Source organism: Pyrus communis, chromosome 15 (genome assembly GCF_963583255.1).
Source record: "Pyrus communis chromosome 15, drPyrComm1.1, whole genome shotgun sequence".
In the NCBI taxonomy this organism is placed as follows: domain Eukaryota; kingdom Viridiplantae; phylum Streptophyta; class Magnoliopsida; order Rosales; family Rosaceae; genus Pyrus; species Pyrus communis.
In genome coordinates this window covers 23,422,536-23,441,323 of record NC_084817.1, presented here as the reverse complement: position 1 = coordinate 23,441,323, position 18,788 = coordinate 23,422,536, and the positions used below count along the sequence as shown (strand labels likewise).

The 18,788-nt window shown below is 36.4% G+C and overlaps 1 protein-coding gene and 1 pseudogene across 1 annotated transcript; one reads left to right on the top strand and one right to left on the bottom strand.

The window, feature by feature from the left end:
* Positions 1-4,495: 4,495 nt before the first annotated feature.
* Positions 4,496-6,904, bottom strand: LOC137718149 (transcription factor TCP8-like). Its single transcript, XM_068457652.1, has 2 exons — positions 4,983-6,904; positions 4,496-4,789 (listed from the first exon to the last, which is right to left on the bottom strand). Exon 1 carries the CDS (start codon positions 6,789-6,791, stop codon positions 4,998-5,000), a length of 1,794 nt encoding a protein of 597 aa, XP_068313753.1. The 5' UTR covers positions 6,792-6,904; the 3' UTR covers positions 4,496-4,789; positions 4,983-4,997.
* An 8,039-nt stretch (positions 6,905-14,943) lies between these two features.
* On the top strand, positions 14,944-16,103 carry LOC137716838 (uncharacterized; annotated as a pseudogene).
* Positions 16,104-18,788: the final 2,685 nt, after the last annotated feature.

Genomic DNA, 18,788 nt, shown 5'->3' with positions numbered 1-18,788 from the left:
CCTCGACAAATGGATAAAGTAGTGCACCGCTGGTGGCTCTGTGACCGTTGATGATGATCGAGCAGACCAAACAAGACCCATCCTGACCGTCCATCCACTTCGTGCGAACAGTCATCCTGCTAATTGATAAACTTAAGCGTGTTGGGATTAAGTTAATCATTTTTTTCCAACTTTTTGTGAGCATACAAGTCAAACTAATATCCAATAACTTAAATCACTTAATTATGCTTAAGCCTTACAGCGCGGGAAATTAATTAATCCCAGTTTCTTAACCTTTTCCTGCGTAAATTGCGGGATTAGTGTAACGCTCAACGATGCTAATTACGCGTAAATTATTATTAAGTGAATATGCTTAGCATATGTATTTTTAACATTCTCTTATGAATTAGGTGAAAGATGAGTTTTGTCTCCTATGCCAATTGCCAACCCTAGGGTTTCACCAAGTGGGAATTGGATCATCTTTGGATCAATTCTCTCCCGATCCTCTCAATTTTGGCAATCAACTTTTAGCAGTCCACTCGAATGGAAGAGTGCACTGCTAATAGTTGGTTGCCAGAGTTGAGATTACACTTGCTGTTCATTATTTTTCAAATTACTAAGAACTATGTTTAATGTTTTAGGATATTGCATTAGTATTTTAACGGAGGAAAATATTGAGGAGACTACATGTGTATCATCTTATGTGACAAGTGAGGTATACATGTCATATCAATTAATGAATTTATGACATTGTATATTAATTGTATGCGTTAGTTGCTGCATGAGATTGTACATGGTACAAATATGTGATTTCCTTAGCATTTTTTTTTGGTGAATATTAATAGCACTTACTTACATGAAGAAGTATCTTTTCACTTCATCCATATTTACTAACACTGACGGGATAAAATAAATAAATTTTCCAATTTAATTCTTTTTTATGCCTAATTGTGTCTCCTACATTATAATTTGTAATTCAATACTTAAAAATCAAGGAGTAAACTGATCAAGAGAAAGTAGTTGGTCTCGTACTCATTCTTCATCTCTCATTCTCTCATATTCATGATTTTCATTTTTTTTTATACAACGATGTATTAACACTAAACGTGGGGAACAATTTGGTTTCAAACACGTCATCCACAAGACTCAAATCCAAAACCTTTCACCTACAAGTGAAGATGAATACTATATTATTGTAATATTAACTGCTATGACTTCCCATATTTGTTCTATCCAACTGTGTCTCCAGCGTTATAATATGACACTTTCTTTTGTATTTAGGTTTCTCAATTCTTATTTGAGGTTCGGTGTGATGTGGTACATGCCCAAGCGTGGCATGCGCTTCTGTTGGTCTTCGAAAACTAACAATCTTTTGCAGTACACATAAAAATTTCTCCTTAACCTCATTGTTTCCATCTCCTCCAAGCTAGTTGTGGGAGCCTCCAAATTTGATCATAATTATCTATCCTTTTCATTCATTTCTTAAACAATACACATACTGAATTTAGATCGAGTTCAATTAACATTATTCATCATTTTGCTTTGTGTACACTTTGGCGGTTAATTTTCTCGTGTTTTCAATTAAGAAAATCTCGTAAGTTCATAACAATGTGCCTAAACTTGATTAAGATCTCTAACACGTGCTTCATCTTCTCTTCTCTTTTCCTAGTTGATGGTTGATGCAATGCCGATGCAGCCCTCGTGCTTTTTTTGGGGATAATATGCTAACTACTTCTTGCCCACTAAATAAAAAGGAGGCAGATCAAGTAGGGGCCAACTAGAAATACACCAGAATTTAGTGGGGACAGATATAAATAGTAAAATATCTACAAGACCACAAAACGTAAAATTCTAACCGCTTTAAAGTGCATAAATATAATTGTTTTACTCTACTGCGATAAAGCGTCATCTGCTCTATCATATAATTATATATAAGATTATGGTAGAAAATGATTAAGCAACGAAAAAGAGGGAACTGTACAAGTCAACATAAAAGTCACCCTCAATATTCAAAAATCTGTCACTGATCTGTCTGGTGGCTGGCTTCAACCACAACGTTATTTATTTTTCCTTTTTTGTTGTTCTTTCTTTTTCTCAAATGCCTTTTTCTTTTCTTTTCCGGATACCCCTCAAAAAGATTACTTACAGCATTTGTTTTCTTCTAGAAACTTGTAAAATGTGATTAATTATAGTGTACATATTAAGATGGTTGAAGTAATAGGTCACAAATGTTTAAGGAATTGTTTTGCAAAATGAAACGACTAATAAAATTGTGTATTTTTATGATCGGAAAAAGGTATGTACGTTAGTTTAATTTGAGAACAAAAATATTGGAAACGTGTTTGGTATTAATATACTAAATTGAGAAAGTAAACAAAATCATATTTGGCAATAATGCTTTTGTAATATAAATTTATTGTGATGAGAATGGTGGTTGCAACGAAGGTGGTGATAGTGGCATTAGTGATGACTTGGTAGTGACTGCGGTGGTTGGGTATGAGTGGTGAAAATGTGATGTGTGTGTGGGGAGAAATAGGGGGTGGTGGCTAAGGCCATCTCCAACCGAAGGCTGGCTCCTCTAAGAAATTAATATTTTAATGAACAATGCAAAGTCATATTTCTTACCATCTCCAACCAAGGGCTAAAAGGCCATAGGGCTCGTTTTAGTTCTGTCACAAAAAATCATCTCCAACCAAGGGCTAAAGGGTCATAGGGTCAAACATAATTTATTATTTAAAAACTACAACTTAAATTCAAATCCAACAGCTAAGTGATGTAAGCATGACGTCAACTAGCCGTTGGATTTGAATTTTTTTGGCATATAAATAGGGTGGATATTGGGATATAATTCACACACCTTTGAATTCAATCTATTTCAATTCAATCTCTTTCAATTCAAGTTTGCAATGAATTCCAACTTTTGATACTCTTCGGATTCCAATTGGGGGTCCTCATCCAATTCCAAATTGTTTAATGTTATTTAATGTTGTTTAATATTGTTTAATGTTGTTTCATGTTACTTAATGTTATGTAATGTTTAATGGTTTGGGAAGTTATAGGGAAAAGAAAAAAAAAAAAAAAAAAAAAAAAAAAAAACCTGGCTAGCTGACGTTAGCTAGTTACCGTTGGTTTTCAAATTCTGGGTCAGCCGGTTGGTCCTTTGGCCCTTTTTGTCCAGTGGGACCCACGAGCCATTTGGTCTGGCCCTTAGTTGGAGGCAATTTTCGTACTATTTTCGGCCTTCTGACCCTCTGGACCCTTCGGTTGGAGAAGACCTAAGTGGTGGTGGTAGTAGCGATTACAAATTGGTGGGAGGTAAAAGCCAACTGACTTGCCTTCTCAGGTTTGTTTGTTTATTTAATCTCTCTCTTGTGTTCTTCTGTCTTGGATTGATTACATTTTATATGCTCTCTCTCTCTCTCTCTCTCTCTCTCTACACACACACACACACACACATATACATGCACATCAACTTAGTTGGCTGCTGGTTTCATCTCCTTGTCCTATATGTTTTGCAATTCTCTTCTTATTATTTCCCTAAGAAAAAGGTTAACTCGGGCATTGAGCTGCTCTATCTATCTGCATCTGGCAACTACTTTCCTTTCCATCTCATAAAGTGAAGAACCAGCAGCAGCTCACCATTTTTGTTGGCTTTAGATTTTTGCCATTTCAGAGGTAAAACTTAAACAGATATGCTCTATACAATGTGTGTCAAAGTTGGACAGAGAAAAGATTGTCAAGATTTCAGAGGGAGTCCAACGGCTTACTACTAATGAGTCAAATATCGATATTGTACCGAATTTAGGCTAACCTAGCAAATGCAGTTTTATTATAAAAGACATCAATGCAATCAGAATTAGAGTTATGTTTTATTGTGTATACTCTAGTGTTCCAAGGATGCAAGTGTCTCTCGCTTGGGATCCACCTAATGTGGACGGTTCTCGGATCCCTGCCACTGGAAATATAGGTGCAGGAGGAGTTCTTAGAGATAATATCGGTGATTGGATTGGCGGTTCTCTATCAACTTGAGCAAATGGCAGGCGGTTGATGCTAAAACTTGTAGCTGACAAGAGTATTTCAAGATTATGAGTGGAGATGAATTTAGTTTTGGTGGTTAATTTAATTAATAATATGACTTAAACCAGTTTTCATCTTCTTGTCAACATCATTGATTAGTGCAGACAACTTATGACACGTGAATGCGAGTTAGTGCTTGTCTAGCAGAAGAAGAACATGGTGGTACATGAAATTGCCAATTGGAGCTATAATATGAATCTTGGGTACCATTATTTTGAGAATCCTTCTAATTAAAATTGAACTTAGTTATTTGATGTTATGATGGAAGTATGTAGGACTCGAACTATCTGTAATAACTTTTTGTGCTAGTTTTTTTAGGTGATCCACCCCCTTACGTCACCAAAACAATAAAGTGACAAAGAGTCATGGTTGATTCTCTCGTTTAATTCTTTTTGCTTGTTTTCCATTTTCTCTTGTCATACAAATAAAGCATTTAAAAAACACTCAACACAAATAGATACATAAATAAATACTTCCTCCTATACAATCTCACTCACTCTTCTTGTTCCCCTTTAAGCCCCTTTGGACCAAACTAACAAATTACATATTAATCTTGGATTTCCTCCAAACCAATCTAGAAATTGATTTCAAAAAAAAAAAAGAAATTAAAAAATGACCAAAAATTAACAAACAAATGGTAGCTAGCTAGGAAACCTATCTTTTCATCAGACAGATATGCAACGTGATACCATCCATGCATGCACTCATCTCATCACGAATTCAACTTCCAAATCTGCAAAAACACAAACCCAACAAATCTCTAGTGTTCCTGCTCATCCTCTAATTAATTAATTAAATGAAAAATTGGAAGGAGGACTTCAATGATCAAGCGAGAGGTTTTTCGTGTTTCCGGCACATTGAAAAATTTATCTGATTAAGCTGCATTACAAAATTTAATTCAAATAAAAATAAATAAATAAACTAACCAAATATTATTCATATCATTGAGAACTGTTTGGGGCTTCATCTCCACTATCAGTAGTTTGAGGCTGATGTTGTTGTTGTTGATGATGATCCAACGGATGATGATGATTCTGCTGGTGTTGATCGGAATTCATATTCAAACCACCTCTAGAGTATGCATTAAGGGCCGCCAGCATGCCTAAATTCGACTCCGAAACTCCGAGGCCGAGATGCTGCGACGGTGGTTGTTGCATTAGCATGGAACCCAATTGGAGGGGACTCCCTCGGCCGCCGGCTGCTGCTGGCTGGAATTCAAGACTGCCTGGAAGATTGAACCTCGGCATGAAATGCATTGGCGCTTGCAATGTGCTCCCGTGACTAGCGGTTGACGACGGAAATGTCCACATTTGGGCAGCTTCTGAAGGACCAGCCCCAAATGTTGCGGTGGCCATAGAGGGTACACCGGGACCAGCGGTTACTGGCAGCATCCAGAATGTGTTGCCAGCACCGCTCGTTGGGGCAGGTGCCACTGCCCACATCGCAGTGGCTGGTAGGATGTTCGAAGGCCTCAAAACCCCTGAAGATCCTACTTCCGCTCCTTGCTGCTGCTGTTTCGGCAATTGTAACCCGCCGCTACTCGCGCCCTTAAATGCCTTATTCCTGGACGGCGATCCTCCTCCGTCACCGCTGCCGCTTTCGCCTTGCCCTTGATTGTCATCCTTGAACAAATCTTCTCTAAAACGTTTTCTCATATAATTCTCAGTCGACTCTCCACCGCCGCCTCCAGCACTGTCTCCGCCGCCGCTTGGAAGCGCTTCTGCAATTTGATCTGCTGTCATGAGAGGAGACTGATGCGGCTGATGATGATGCTGTTGATGTTGCTGTTGTTGATGCTGTTGATGAAACCCCAACAAACCCGAATGGGCAAAACCCTCGTCGTAGTGAGGATGGTGGGCGAGGGCCAAGGCGCCGGGAAAGGAGTGAGGGGCGGACTTGGAAAGCGGAGCAGAAAGCGTTGATCCGCTGCTGCGCAGGGAGATGTTCAAGGTGGAGAAATTGGCGGGGATGGTACCGGTTCCCGTGGTGGCGATGATGGCATGCTCGGCTTGCTGGAGGAGCCATTCAATGGTCTCGCCGTCGGACTTGTGGCCCAATTCTCTGGTCAACTGAAAGACCCTGGCGGCGCAGGTTGCCGGCATTCGTATGCGGCGGCCTCTGCCTTCTACTTTTGTGTGTCGGTCCTTGGTGGATCGTTTGGCCACTTGGGTCGCTGGTGCTGCCGGTGCTGAAGGAGCAGTAGTGGTGGCGGGTGAAATGGTCAACTGCTGTTGAGTTTGGTTATTTTTGGCGGAGTCGAGGAGGGAGGCGGGTCTGGTGGGTGGGTGAGGATCGGATCTGGTAGCGATGGCGAGGGAGGCGTCGACTAAGTGAGGGGGAGGGGCGGTGGAGGTGGAAGTGGAGGAGGGGGAGGAGGTGGAGGAGGAAGAGGAGAAAGATGAGGAGGAAGGAACAGAAGTTGGTGGGGTAGAATGGGAAGTGGTGGTGAGGCCAGCTTGAATTGAGATGGAGCCCACGAAAGGGGGTCCTCCTCCTCCCCCTCCTCCTCCTGAGGAAGATCTGATGCCATCAAAGGGGCCCACAAAGTGGGAAGAAGAAGAAGAAGAAGAGGAGGAAGAGTGGTGGTGTTGGAATTTTTGTTGAAGGTGAGGAAGAAGATGGTGGTGTTGGAGACTTGTGTTGTTGTTGTTGTTGTTAGAAGTGGAAGTGGAAGTGTTGTTGGTTTGCTGCTGCTGCTTCTTGTTGTTGTTGGGTTGGAAATTTGATAAGTCCATTTGGTAGGGAAGGGTTTGGACTTGGAGGAAGGGAGGGAGGAAGAGAGAGAGAGAGAGAGAGAGAGAGATGATATCTTTATTTTTGTGTGTTTTTTTTTCTTGGGTTTTAAGTTGCTGTTGGCTTATTGATCTTGATCTCTAACTCATCAGCCATCCACAATAGTACTTTTCATTTTTCTGTGTCTTTCTCTCTCTAGGGTTGGGTTGGACTCTGAAGAGAGAGAGAGAGAGAGAGAGAGAGAGAGAGAGAGAGAGGTGGGGGTGGAGTGAGAATCTCTTTAAAAATGTTGCAGGGATTGGATTGGGGTTGGACCAAGCTAAGACTAAGAGTAAAGTGCTTGTGGGGTTCTTGTCCTTCCCCTGACCCTGAGCACCACCAGAACTAGCACTTACTCTTAATTTAGAGAGAGAAAGAGAGAGATAGATAGTAGGTCAATTTAGCAGGTGGGGGACCGTCTGTGGTGGAGCTACTAGCTAGGAAGTAAAACAAGAGAAGGACGAGACCTTTCCGCCCTCCGTCCTCCTTCCTCCGCCCTCCGTCCTCCTTCCTCCGCCCTCCGCCCTCCGCCCTCCAGTCGTGGGGTCTGGTGAAATGAATGATAAGAATCCTCCTTTTTTACACTCACATTTATGCCTGCCCCGCCCCCTCCCGTCCCCAGTAATTATTTATCCAACATCTCTCTCTCCCTACAAACATTCTTTTATTTTCCATCTTCCCTTTTTCTCTCTGCTTCCGAAACAGTCACGGTAGAATTTTTTGGTGTCTCCATAACACAGGACGAAACACAACATATCATTATACAATTAAACGAAATTTTTTTCCTTCAATTGTCACTCTAATTGTATAATGTTATGTAGTGCTTCGGGCACAATGAAAAATCTCTCAAAACTCATGCCTCCAACACTGTTTTAAAAGCAGTATGGTCTTTTCACTGATCCTCAAGTGGCCCTTTTAGCAATAAGAGAGTTTCCCGCATTCGTAAACAAAAAAACTCTCACGATTTACCTTCTGGTGCGAATGGTAAATTACATATATCGGAGGGAGTGGGAGTGGGAGGGTGAGTCCAGTTTGTCCCAGTGGAGGGCAGGGCAGGAAGCAGCGAGACAGCGCAGGTAAGCATCAGATAAAAGCATCTAATGCACTTCCAGGACAGCTCATCCCCAACCCAAACCATCCCTCCGCACTGTTTTTTCCTTTCTTCTTTTCTCCCTTTTTGTTTAATTATTTATATTACATTTTCTTTGTCAATTGGTGCAGCGAGCATGCCATTGATTTCTAATATATATGTATCCGTGGAGGGTTGGAGGAAGGGGATAATATTTATAATATGATTAATGGTTTTGGTTATACTTACAAAATGCTGTGAACTAGCGACAAAGTATTTTGACGAGGAATTTGTTCATAATTTTATGAAGTCAAGTATTTGCAAATCTTTCTTACATGCCTTTGATCAACGTGAAGGCTAGAATAACATTCCTCATCTCATCTACCTAACATTTTATACTCCATTTCTAGATAACTTGTCTCAATCCTTTGGAACTTCGAAATCTCTTAGCCAAATGAATAAAACTGGCACCGCAATTCAAGGAAAATTAAAAATTGTTGTAAGGGTTTAAGTTTATATTTGCTATATATTGTCTGATATTTTTTTTTATATATTTCTTGTCGAATTAAAAATGATTAAGTTGATAAAGATAGAGATGTGGGTTGGATTTGTGTGGCTATTAAGGAATTAATTAAGCTACATGATTATCCGTTCAAATTAAAATAGTTAATCAAAGCGAAGGGGTCCAAGTTGGATTGCCTGGCTGATTAGTGGCAAGAAATTATCCCTTTATCTAATTGTAATATATTAAGAAAGTTGAAAAATGATCTGGGCACCCCAACAAAGTCTGAAGTTTTGGCACCGGAGCAGTTTATAGGTTCGATTGTCGCAAAAGACGAATTTGAACCATATTATAATGACCCGCTCATTATGAGGTTTAGTTCACTCCCTCCCCTAGTGATAGATAATATCGCTCGTGCAAAGAAAAAAATATTGAGAAGAGAAGTATTACTAAATTAAGAATTACAGTAAAAATAAACAAAAAAAATTAGAGAAAAATAAATTATATTCCTTTGAGCATATAATATATAGGTTAATTGGTGTATTTAAAAATCTTGCATCCATATCATAAATACTGTTGGTAATGATGCTTTATCATCATAACCTTGTAAAAAACCTTAATAGTCAAATTTATAACGTTAGTTAGGGATAATCGCACTGCTTTACTAATTAATTGGAATTAAATAACAAATGAATGAGACAACCACCTCAAAATTTAAGCATCCAATCAATACATGTGCAATGTGAGAGATTATTCAGTTTGTCCGAAACACATGACGAAACATCGCATGTCATAATACAATTGGAGGACAATTGAATTTTTTTTCTTCCTCTAATTGTATAAAAATATGCAATGTTCCATCTCGAATTACGGGCACACTAAATATCTCGAGCAATGGACCAATGGTGATTCAAGTTAAGTGGTATTAATCTGTTAGATGAGTAGGAAATAGGAAAATAGAGAATTTCCGCAGACTTTTTTTTACTTGGGTATTTTTTCTTAGGCACTAATTCAAAAGTTACGCAAGAAAATTAGCATAAATGATACAGAAACTCAATGCTATTATATCCATCCATGCAATGGCGAAAAGTGAACCCTCACCAAACTTAGCTAGATATATGTATGATTCGTTTACTAATTTGTAATGTAATAAAAAAGAGAACTCACGCAACTTTTAGTTTGATACATATATAATTTTAGCTCAATATATATATTGCAACTTTTATATAACGATATTGGGGATGGAATTTGGAAACGGTCATAAATGGAGCTACTATAATTATAAATTGATCGAACTCGCTTTTTATGAAAGTCGAACTTCAAACTACTAAATTGTAATACTAGTGACACCGTAACTCTCTTCCGATCAAACGAGACTGATCCCAGGTCGAAGAATCGATAACCCTAATGCATGGTCCTCGTGCCTTAAATGAATATCATATACTCTTAAAAAAGGTGCCAAAGTTAAAATTGAATAAAATAATTTATGAAATTTAGAACAGAAATATGATATATATATATATATATATATATATATATATATATAATAGAAGAAGAGGAAGAAGAAGAAAAAAAAGAGAAGGAAAATGGAAACTAAATTAAACTAATAAAATATGAGATCATTTAATCATTCAATTGTATGAAAAAGTATGATCGAAATGGATAAATGTATTACGAACTGTCTATCTATTTGCTACAGTTGATTGGCTAAATAATCATTGTTTTAATTGATTTTTTTTATATAAAGATTCAATCATAAAAACAAAATTATGTGAAATGGATAATATTATAAATATTACCATGTAAATATTATATCTGTAAAAAAAAATCAATAAAATATGAGATCATTTAGTTAATCAGCTTTATCAAGATAGACAATTCGTAATGCTTTTACTGAATTTTACCAAAAATTATTAAGAAAGTGAGAGTATGTGTGAGCTAAAATTTGAGTGTGTAGTTTGAGTTTTGGTAAAACTTGATCATCACTTGCTCAAGTTATTTGTTGTCACAGAGTTAATGAAGTTATTATATTATTTGAGTTAATACAAACTAATCAGGATTAGCTCAGGTTGGGAGAAAAAATAGAGTAAGAGTAGATCTTGAGCAAAGTTGTTTTATTCGACAACATTTACAAGGGGTGGGACTCACTTCATGAGAATCTCATCCGATTTAGAAAGTGTCGTCACACGAGCCAGGCATAACCAATATTTTCTCTTGGAGTAGTGATTTAGTGATCAAGTTCGATCCTTCAAATTTTAAAATGATGATGTTATTTATATACTTCTTTTTTTAATTTTTACACATGTTTTTTAATTTCTGATCTTGGATGAATGAATAAAAGAAGACCAAATAACATAAATTAACGAGATGTGTGTGGAAGGGAAAAATGGTTTTTGTGGATGGTTGATGGACAACCATGTATTATTAAGTGGATGGCCGATGTACAACTATGTAATTGGAACACGTTGCTGGGTGAAACACAGCGAATAAAATGGTACAAAAATTTAACCTATACTATGAAACACAATAGAAATTCCTACGGCTTGTTCATAAGTACTTTTAAAATAATTAAAAACAATTTTAGTGAAATGTTTTGGAATCAATACTTATAAAAATACAATGAATATTAAAAAAGTATTTGAAGTGTTTTTTGCAAGAAGTACAATTTCAAGTACTTTTAAAATCTAAAAATATATTCTCTAAAAACTCTTTCGGTTATTTTAAAACACTTCAGATTGAGCCCTAAATTAGTATATTACTTTCACTGTAGCGCTTGTGGTGGGGGGGGGGGGCGAAGGGACAGTGGTCACAGTGGGGAATTACTGTTCCTGCATTAAACTCCTTTGTTTGGTTCTCCGTATTTCTTGATGGAGACTCATCGAACTATTTTCTTTTCTTTTTCTCCTAAATTAATTCAATTTCCAAATTAATTACATCAAATTTTAGCAATTCAGTACCATAGTTAGTAATATTTCTTTTCACTCGGAAATAAAAGATTTTATGTTTGAATCTCGTAGATGAAAAATTATATACCAAATTAAACTGTCAATTATGTGACTTAATTAAACTCTTATTCTTTTTAATATAAAAATATCAATATACTAAAAAAAAAAAATTATTTCAGATTCCAAAAACGTTGTTCTCACAGCTCACAGGCTGAAGTCAGACGACCCCACTTGGGAGAGTACGACTTCCCAATTAAGGCCGTTGAATTATTGGTCTGTTTTTTTTTTCAGATTTTGTGCACCTCTGTCAGCCTAAATTTACCGTAATATCCCATCATTAAATTTTTCAGCGCTGATCTACATTTCTTTCTGTTCCCATTAACTTCCTCCTTTTAACCTTTTACTCCCCCACTCATTTACTTTCTCCCCTTTCCAAATAAAGTAAGAGGTTAAAAAACAAGGCAAAAGGCTGGCTATGCCTATTCCCACTTAAATTTGAATAAAAGTTTCACTCAAAATCCAAGTTAAGTTGGTAACTTTTTACGTCTAACGTGGTCCACCAACAACGTTATTGATATTGTCTTAATTTAATCACATATCATTAGAATTGAGTTTTATTGCAAAAGGTTTCGATAATATATTAATATTACAGGTGAAATCTATCATATATTAGTTTGTACTTTTTTTATCATATGTTTGATGTGAAAGCCTATTCTCTAACATTGCGTTGATAAGAAACTAAGGCAATAGTTTTGTCTCAAATATAGACGCGCTAATATTTGAGTGTCCCAAATTTATTGATCTGCTTAGAAAATAACCTCGCCAAACATATGACTCCATGATGTAGAATTAAAATGCCAAACTAAGAAGCGGATATCCTTAGTAACAGTACGCGATTTTTAAGGGTCGAGAATCAACCATGGATCGCATTATTGACAAGTTTCGAGTCTCCTTCCACTTGAACATGAAATATGCTTGATGCTTCATTGGCGTGCAAATTTGAAAGCATCTCGAACAATAACAACTTCAACAATGCGGATTGTGGTAGAGCCAAGTGTTGAGGCCCAAAAATTTCTTAGAAAATCAAAGTGCATTGGATGCCCATTGTTTTGTACAACCATATTATTGGCAAACTGATATTTGAGAAAGTTTTCGTACAAATTTTAAGTAACGCTCATATTGTGCCAAATAATGAAATATCTCTCAATCCACGTCATTTATATTTCTTTAAACTCTACATCTACTAAGGGCTAGTTTGATATTGTTGTACTTTGAAAAAAAATTGTTTTTGCTGTGTTGTAAGAATAAGGTCATTTTTGCTGCTTCATGTTTTCAATTTTTTTTCACCCAAAACTGTGAAAATAAGCTGTTTTTAAGTATTTACCAAACACTTTTTTGGACTCAGTTTTTTTTTATACCCATTTTTTATAAAAGCACCGCAGTACCAAATCAGTACTAAGTTTACATGCATGCAAGACATGATTTCATAGAGAATACTGAAGAAGTTAAAGTACGAAAAACTTACGTAGGTCTATAAAAACTGTGTGCAGAAATAATTTCTCATAGGTTATAGATATATACTAGAAATTTTATTAACTTGCATTAATTGCTTGTTCATTTATAGGTGAATCTATAGCAATCCCTATAATTATAGGTACGTTTTGTACCATGTACTACCATAGGTAGAAACTTTCATGTGTCCCTATCGGCATTGACGGGGCTCCACATGCATAACAGCTAAATATCACGTACGCCGTGTGTAGTATATTATATGTTATTATATAAGTGGTAAGAAATTTAATTTTTAAGTTATTAATTTTTTATCACACATATCTCACTATTTGTATAATGATACGTGGTGTACCACTCCATATTCCGGTCACATTAAAAAAATCTCTCATGCTCTCTAGTCAATAGGACCTATGTTCTTACATTCTCGAGATTTTTTTCAAAAAAAAAAGAAAAAGGAAAAAAAAAACAATTTATAGTATCTACATTAAGGGATGAGGTAGTGGACTAAGCCTCAGAATAGGCTAGCAATAATGTGGTTAAAATTTTGACGAGAATCGAACATAAGATCTCTCACTTACAAACGAAAATGAATACTACTAGACTGCTATACTAAGTGGCTTTTCGAGCATTTTTATTTCCTCCCCCTTAATCAAAATTTTATAATGTACATATATACACACAATCCTCTTTTATTGAAGAATCCATTGTGGTGTCACTTTTATAACATTTTATCTCATGGTCTGGGCGTATAAATTTTAATTCACCAGTGATAGATCATTTTTATAAAAAAAATTAAAGAAAACCAAAACCAAAATCAAAACCATTAAGACGTTCAATTATTGTGAAAAATTTGACGAATATGTTCTTCAAAGAAACACTAAAATAACTATTATTTAATCCAACGACCATATAATTTTTTAATTTACATGACATTTAAAAATCGACCTAAAAATAAATAGTTGGATTCATAAAATATATTTCTCAAATAAGCTTATTTCACATAATTTGATTTCAGAAACATCAATTTCTGAGGCCTCTTTTAATTTCGAATTTTACCATTTTTAAAAGAGCATCTTCAATAATATATAGTTTGGCGTGTGTGTGCCAATACCAAAATATATTCTGTACCTCAATCATTCAAGGATGTCCTACTTCAAGTGTAAAATTCATCTCTCTCAGAAGTTGTCCCAAATATGTGACAACAAATTACTTTGTCAAAATTATGTCATTCAACATTCGAAAAGGCACTAGACACTAGTTGGATGGCTGAGAAGAGCTTAGCACCTCGGAAATTAGGCAGAGATCTAAGCGGTTCTTGTAATTAAGCATGATATGACCGAGCACCGCGTAATCTCCACATCACATATAGAGACCAAGGCAAACTCATAAGTGAACGAACGTCCAAATACCACCACTGCATCAATAGGGCTAAAACCATATTAATAATGATATAACAACTGAATATCAACGTCATATTAACAATGTTATATTCATGTATTAGTATCAAATATCAATATCATATCAAACACATCTACCATATATCGATGTCATATAAACAAAGTGTTTTGAATATAATCACTTACTTCCTTTGGTTTCCACCGCTCTAATATAACAAAATTTGACTTTAGACGATTCTCATAACAGCACCAAGGCCTCCATTGGTGGCTTGTATTGGATTTGGGTTGCATATGCCATTACATTCAACGCATGTTGAAGCAAGAAATGGATTGAACGGGCACTACGTTCTAGTGAATTATTCAATACAAGCCACCAAACGAGGCAAGATTAACTAATCGAGTTCAAACGAGCGAGCCCAGATCATTAATGAATACCACGAAAGAATTGTGTGCCACGTGCAGGTCCCGTTTATATTGTTTTTTCTTTTCTTTTTTTTGTTTGGGCTGCAAGTTCAAACGAGCCGGCCCATATTTTGTTAATAATAATAAAGCCCACAAACGGCAAGATCTGTTTACTGTTCCTGGTAAATTGGTAATTTCCAGTGTTTTCGAGTTTATTGCGATGGTAGTACTTTTGGGCCGGCCTTGGCGAATCGCGACAGCGGCAACAGCACCCGTCACACCACCACCATCGCTCATCGGACCACCATCGCCCAGTGGCGACAGCATCTCTGCATCTGCAAATTTCCTCTCCTCCCGTCGTGATTCGAGAGTCCCGACTCCCAATCCGGCAATCCCGCCGACCAAACGCCCAAATCCCTCCCCTCCAACCGTGCAAAACCACACCTCTTCTCCCGCGCAAGGACGACGAACGCGAATTAAATCGAGGTATCCTTTTCCGTTCCCGTTTCCCTTCAATTTCCATCGACCATTAAAGCAAATTAAACAATCTACCAATCTAAAGCATTCACTATTTCAAAGAAAGCGGTTCATAGCAATGAGCAGGCCTTCGGCTTCGTGATGCAAACGTCGATAAGTTTCTTCTGTTGTTTATTTTTCTCCTCGACAGGATCAGAGCAATGAGCAAATGGAAACAGCCAGACTCTGGTTTCCCGGCGGACTCTTTGAGCCAGAATGAGCGGATTCTATACAGTGTGATCCATAGCAAGCAAGATATGGGAATTTGGACGCGGGACATGAAGAAAGAGACAAACCTCCCTGACAAGGTGTTTAACCCAACGTTGAAAACGCTTCAAGCCAAGAAAGTGATACAAGAAGTTGTAAACGTCCAAAGCAAGGGGAGAAAGCATTACATTGCTGCAGAATTCGAGCCCTCCAAGGAGTTAACCGGCGGGGCTTGGTACTCCGAGGGGAAACTCGACAAAGATTATATAAGCCTCGTGAAAGACCAGTTTGCGAAGATGATATATCAGCACAAGGTCGCTACGTTGGAGGGAATTGCAGACGCGATCAGAAAGACCAAAATATTCAAGACTGAGTTTACGAAACAGCAAACGGAGGAGATTGTGAGGGATTTGGTTCTGGACAGTCGAGTCGTGGGGGTGAAGAGCACTGGGATGGGGGAGTTTGCTTCTGTTCAAATCGGAAAAGTTTGCTATAAATGCAAAAGCAAGGGAGGTACCAGAGGGGAAACCAGAGCAGGCGCAATGGCTTCCATTCCGTGTGGAGTTTGTCCGCGGATAGTCAATGCACACCGGATGGCATTATTTCCCCATCGACCTGCGTCTACTTCGCAAAATGGTTGGATTATTTTTTAACTGATTGTATAACAATAACAAAGCTTTATCTCACTCAATAGAGTCGGCTGTATAAATCTTACAACGCTACTGCGCTAGATTTTGCGCCGAGTCTCTTTTAGTTATTTGGTTACTTGCGGAATGTCAAATTTGCCAAAGCAATTCTTGTTTTTACAACCACAACTTTCGGGCTCGGTAGTTGAGCATGTTCATTTTACTCCTAAGTTGCAGCTAAGTTGTACGGCTTAAGGTTCATGTCCTAAGCATCTTTAGATTAAAGATAAGAGAAAACAATGCAATTATTCTACAATGTAATGGAGCATTGAGTATGTCGAAAAATGAACGGTCATATTTGAACATTCACGAAGAAGAAGTTGAGAATCCACTATAAATATAAATAGATATGTTCTTTCCTTAATGTGTGATATACTTTCAGCAATTAAGATCTAGCTACTATAAAAAAGACGGGAGCATACGGCTACAAATCTGGGAGTATTCAGTACCACTAGGCATCATAGACACACCCCAAAAAAAATGACCTAGATGATGTGAGATTTTAAGGAGAAAGACTCATATGGTTTGGGTACATCGTCACATAACGTTCAGTGCAAACAAATAAAGACGTGTAAGTTTTTGTCCACGTGTCCTTATTTAATTGGCAAAAGATGCCACGTGGTTGATCACCCATTCCTATTTTTTTTATCAGATAGAAAACGACTCGAATAGTTCAATTCATCACGTGCTCAATCCACTCGAAGGATGATGTTATCATATGATTTTTATTTGTTGTGAATCTTTGGAACCATTGGTTTTGGCAAACATTTTGGAAAGGTAATTGAATTATTTTCCCATCAAACCCTGTCTACTTCACGAAATGGTTGGATTTCTGAATCGATTGTTGCAAAGCTTTTGGTTGTTTGGTTACTTGTGGAAGTAATGTTAATGGTACATTGCTTTGTCAAATTTCTCAAAGCAATTCTTGTTTTTACCACCTCTACTATGGGGTTCAGTAGTTGAGCTATTTTACCAAATCGATCAATGGTCTGGAACATGGATAACACATCGAGAAATATTTATTAAAACCAGAGTTGTAATTAGTTTAATGTAAAATAACACTTGTACGAAAGTAAAACAAATGCATGACGCATTGAGAAAATTGTTGACAATGTTAATTTTTCAGAAAATAAAGTGGGGGTTTGGAGCTTCGAATTTTGGCTTTCATTGATTTACCAAGTAGCAAAGTCGAAACTATAAAGGGGGTGTATTCAATTGAGAATTTGATAGATTTTAATAGATTTATAAATCTATGAATTTTTATGGAGTTTAACTGATTTGTAAAGATTATATATAAAATTTTGATTCAATTCCCTCGAAATCTCATGGGGAGATGTGAGATTTGTGGATGCGTAAAATACACTACAAAATCTCTCCAATTCCCCCTAAATCCTCAACTTTTCCAAATTCTTTGAATTCAAATTCTAATTGAATCCATCTGGAATGTTATATTCTTTAAAATTCTAATTGAATACACCCAGATTTCTAAGGATTTTTAAACTTATATGGGTACATTTTATTTCGTTGATTTGAGAATATATCCATGTCAAGTTTAATAGAAGAAATTTAATAATGTTATTAAGCCTAATATCTTTTTTTTTTTTTTTGGAAAAATATACCCATGTTTTGGTACAATAATTTTTTGGTTAGTTTTGATGAATGTACCCATGTGTGTGTGTACATATACGTACAAAGAGTATATTGGAGAGTATAATTTATCTTTAATAATTTTAATCCCATAAATATGGATTTTAATTTATAATCTCATTAACATAAACAACTACAAATTTTATTTTTAATTTAAAAATATAATAACCTACATATAAATACATTATTACATTAATGTCAGAGATTTCGATCAAAAACTAAAAACCACAAAAGTTTTAGTCCAAGAACATTGGTACGTAGTTAGGAACTTTATCCAAAGTGTCTCATTTTTATATCTACGGGGTACTATTTTAACACTATACGACTAGGGAAAGAACTTAGATGGAGTGGATACCCGATCTATTTAAGTTGCTCTCGATAACTATGCACAATAATTGCTCAATTGTATTACGTTCGTGACCGTTGTTTCACAGGCCATAAACGTTTTCTTTAACACCGACAGTATGTAGTAATATTTAAAGTGGAATTATAAGATTTGGTTTCCATAGGATATTTTAAGGCTTGTATTCTCATTGAATTTATTAAAAGACACGATTATTCCAGATACTTTTAAGAACGAATTGAGTGTCTATTATACTTATTTAAATCAACTAATTCTTCGTTTAATGGTGTTTATGTTTTAAGTTATAAGTTCGAATTTTCTAATTTTGTTGATTGGAGAAATATATATTTATGATCTAAACCTCACTTAGCATAATTTTTGTAACTCCAAGTTAAAGTGCAAATATGAGTCAGACTTGTTTACTTAGCGTGGTGTCTTTCACCTCCCACCAAAGTTTTTCTTTCGCATAGTTAAAGAGTATCTTCAAAAATCTCGTTGTAAGTAAATTTGAGTTTAGTCAAGTTGCTTATAACAGTATGTTACTCAATTTGATTTTTTTCCCCATAATTTCGATAAATTTACTGTAAAATATTGTTTATGTTAAAAAAAAAAAATTATCACATCGTAGAAAAAGAAAAAAACTTCAAGTCAAGCATTAGATTGGTCTCAATATAAATTCCACCATGTGCAAATATCATATCTTCATATAAAGTCTATAATTGGAAACATTCCAC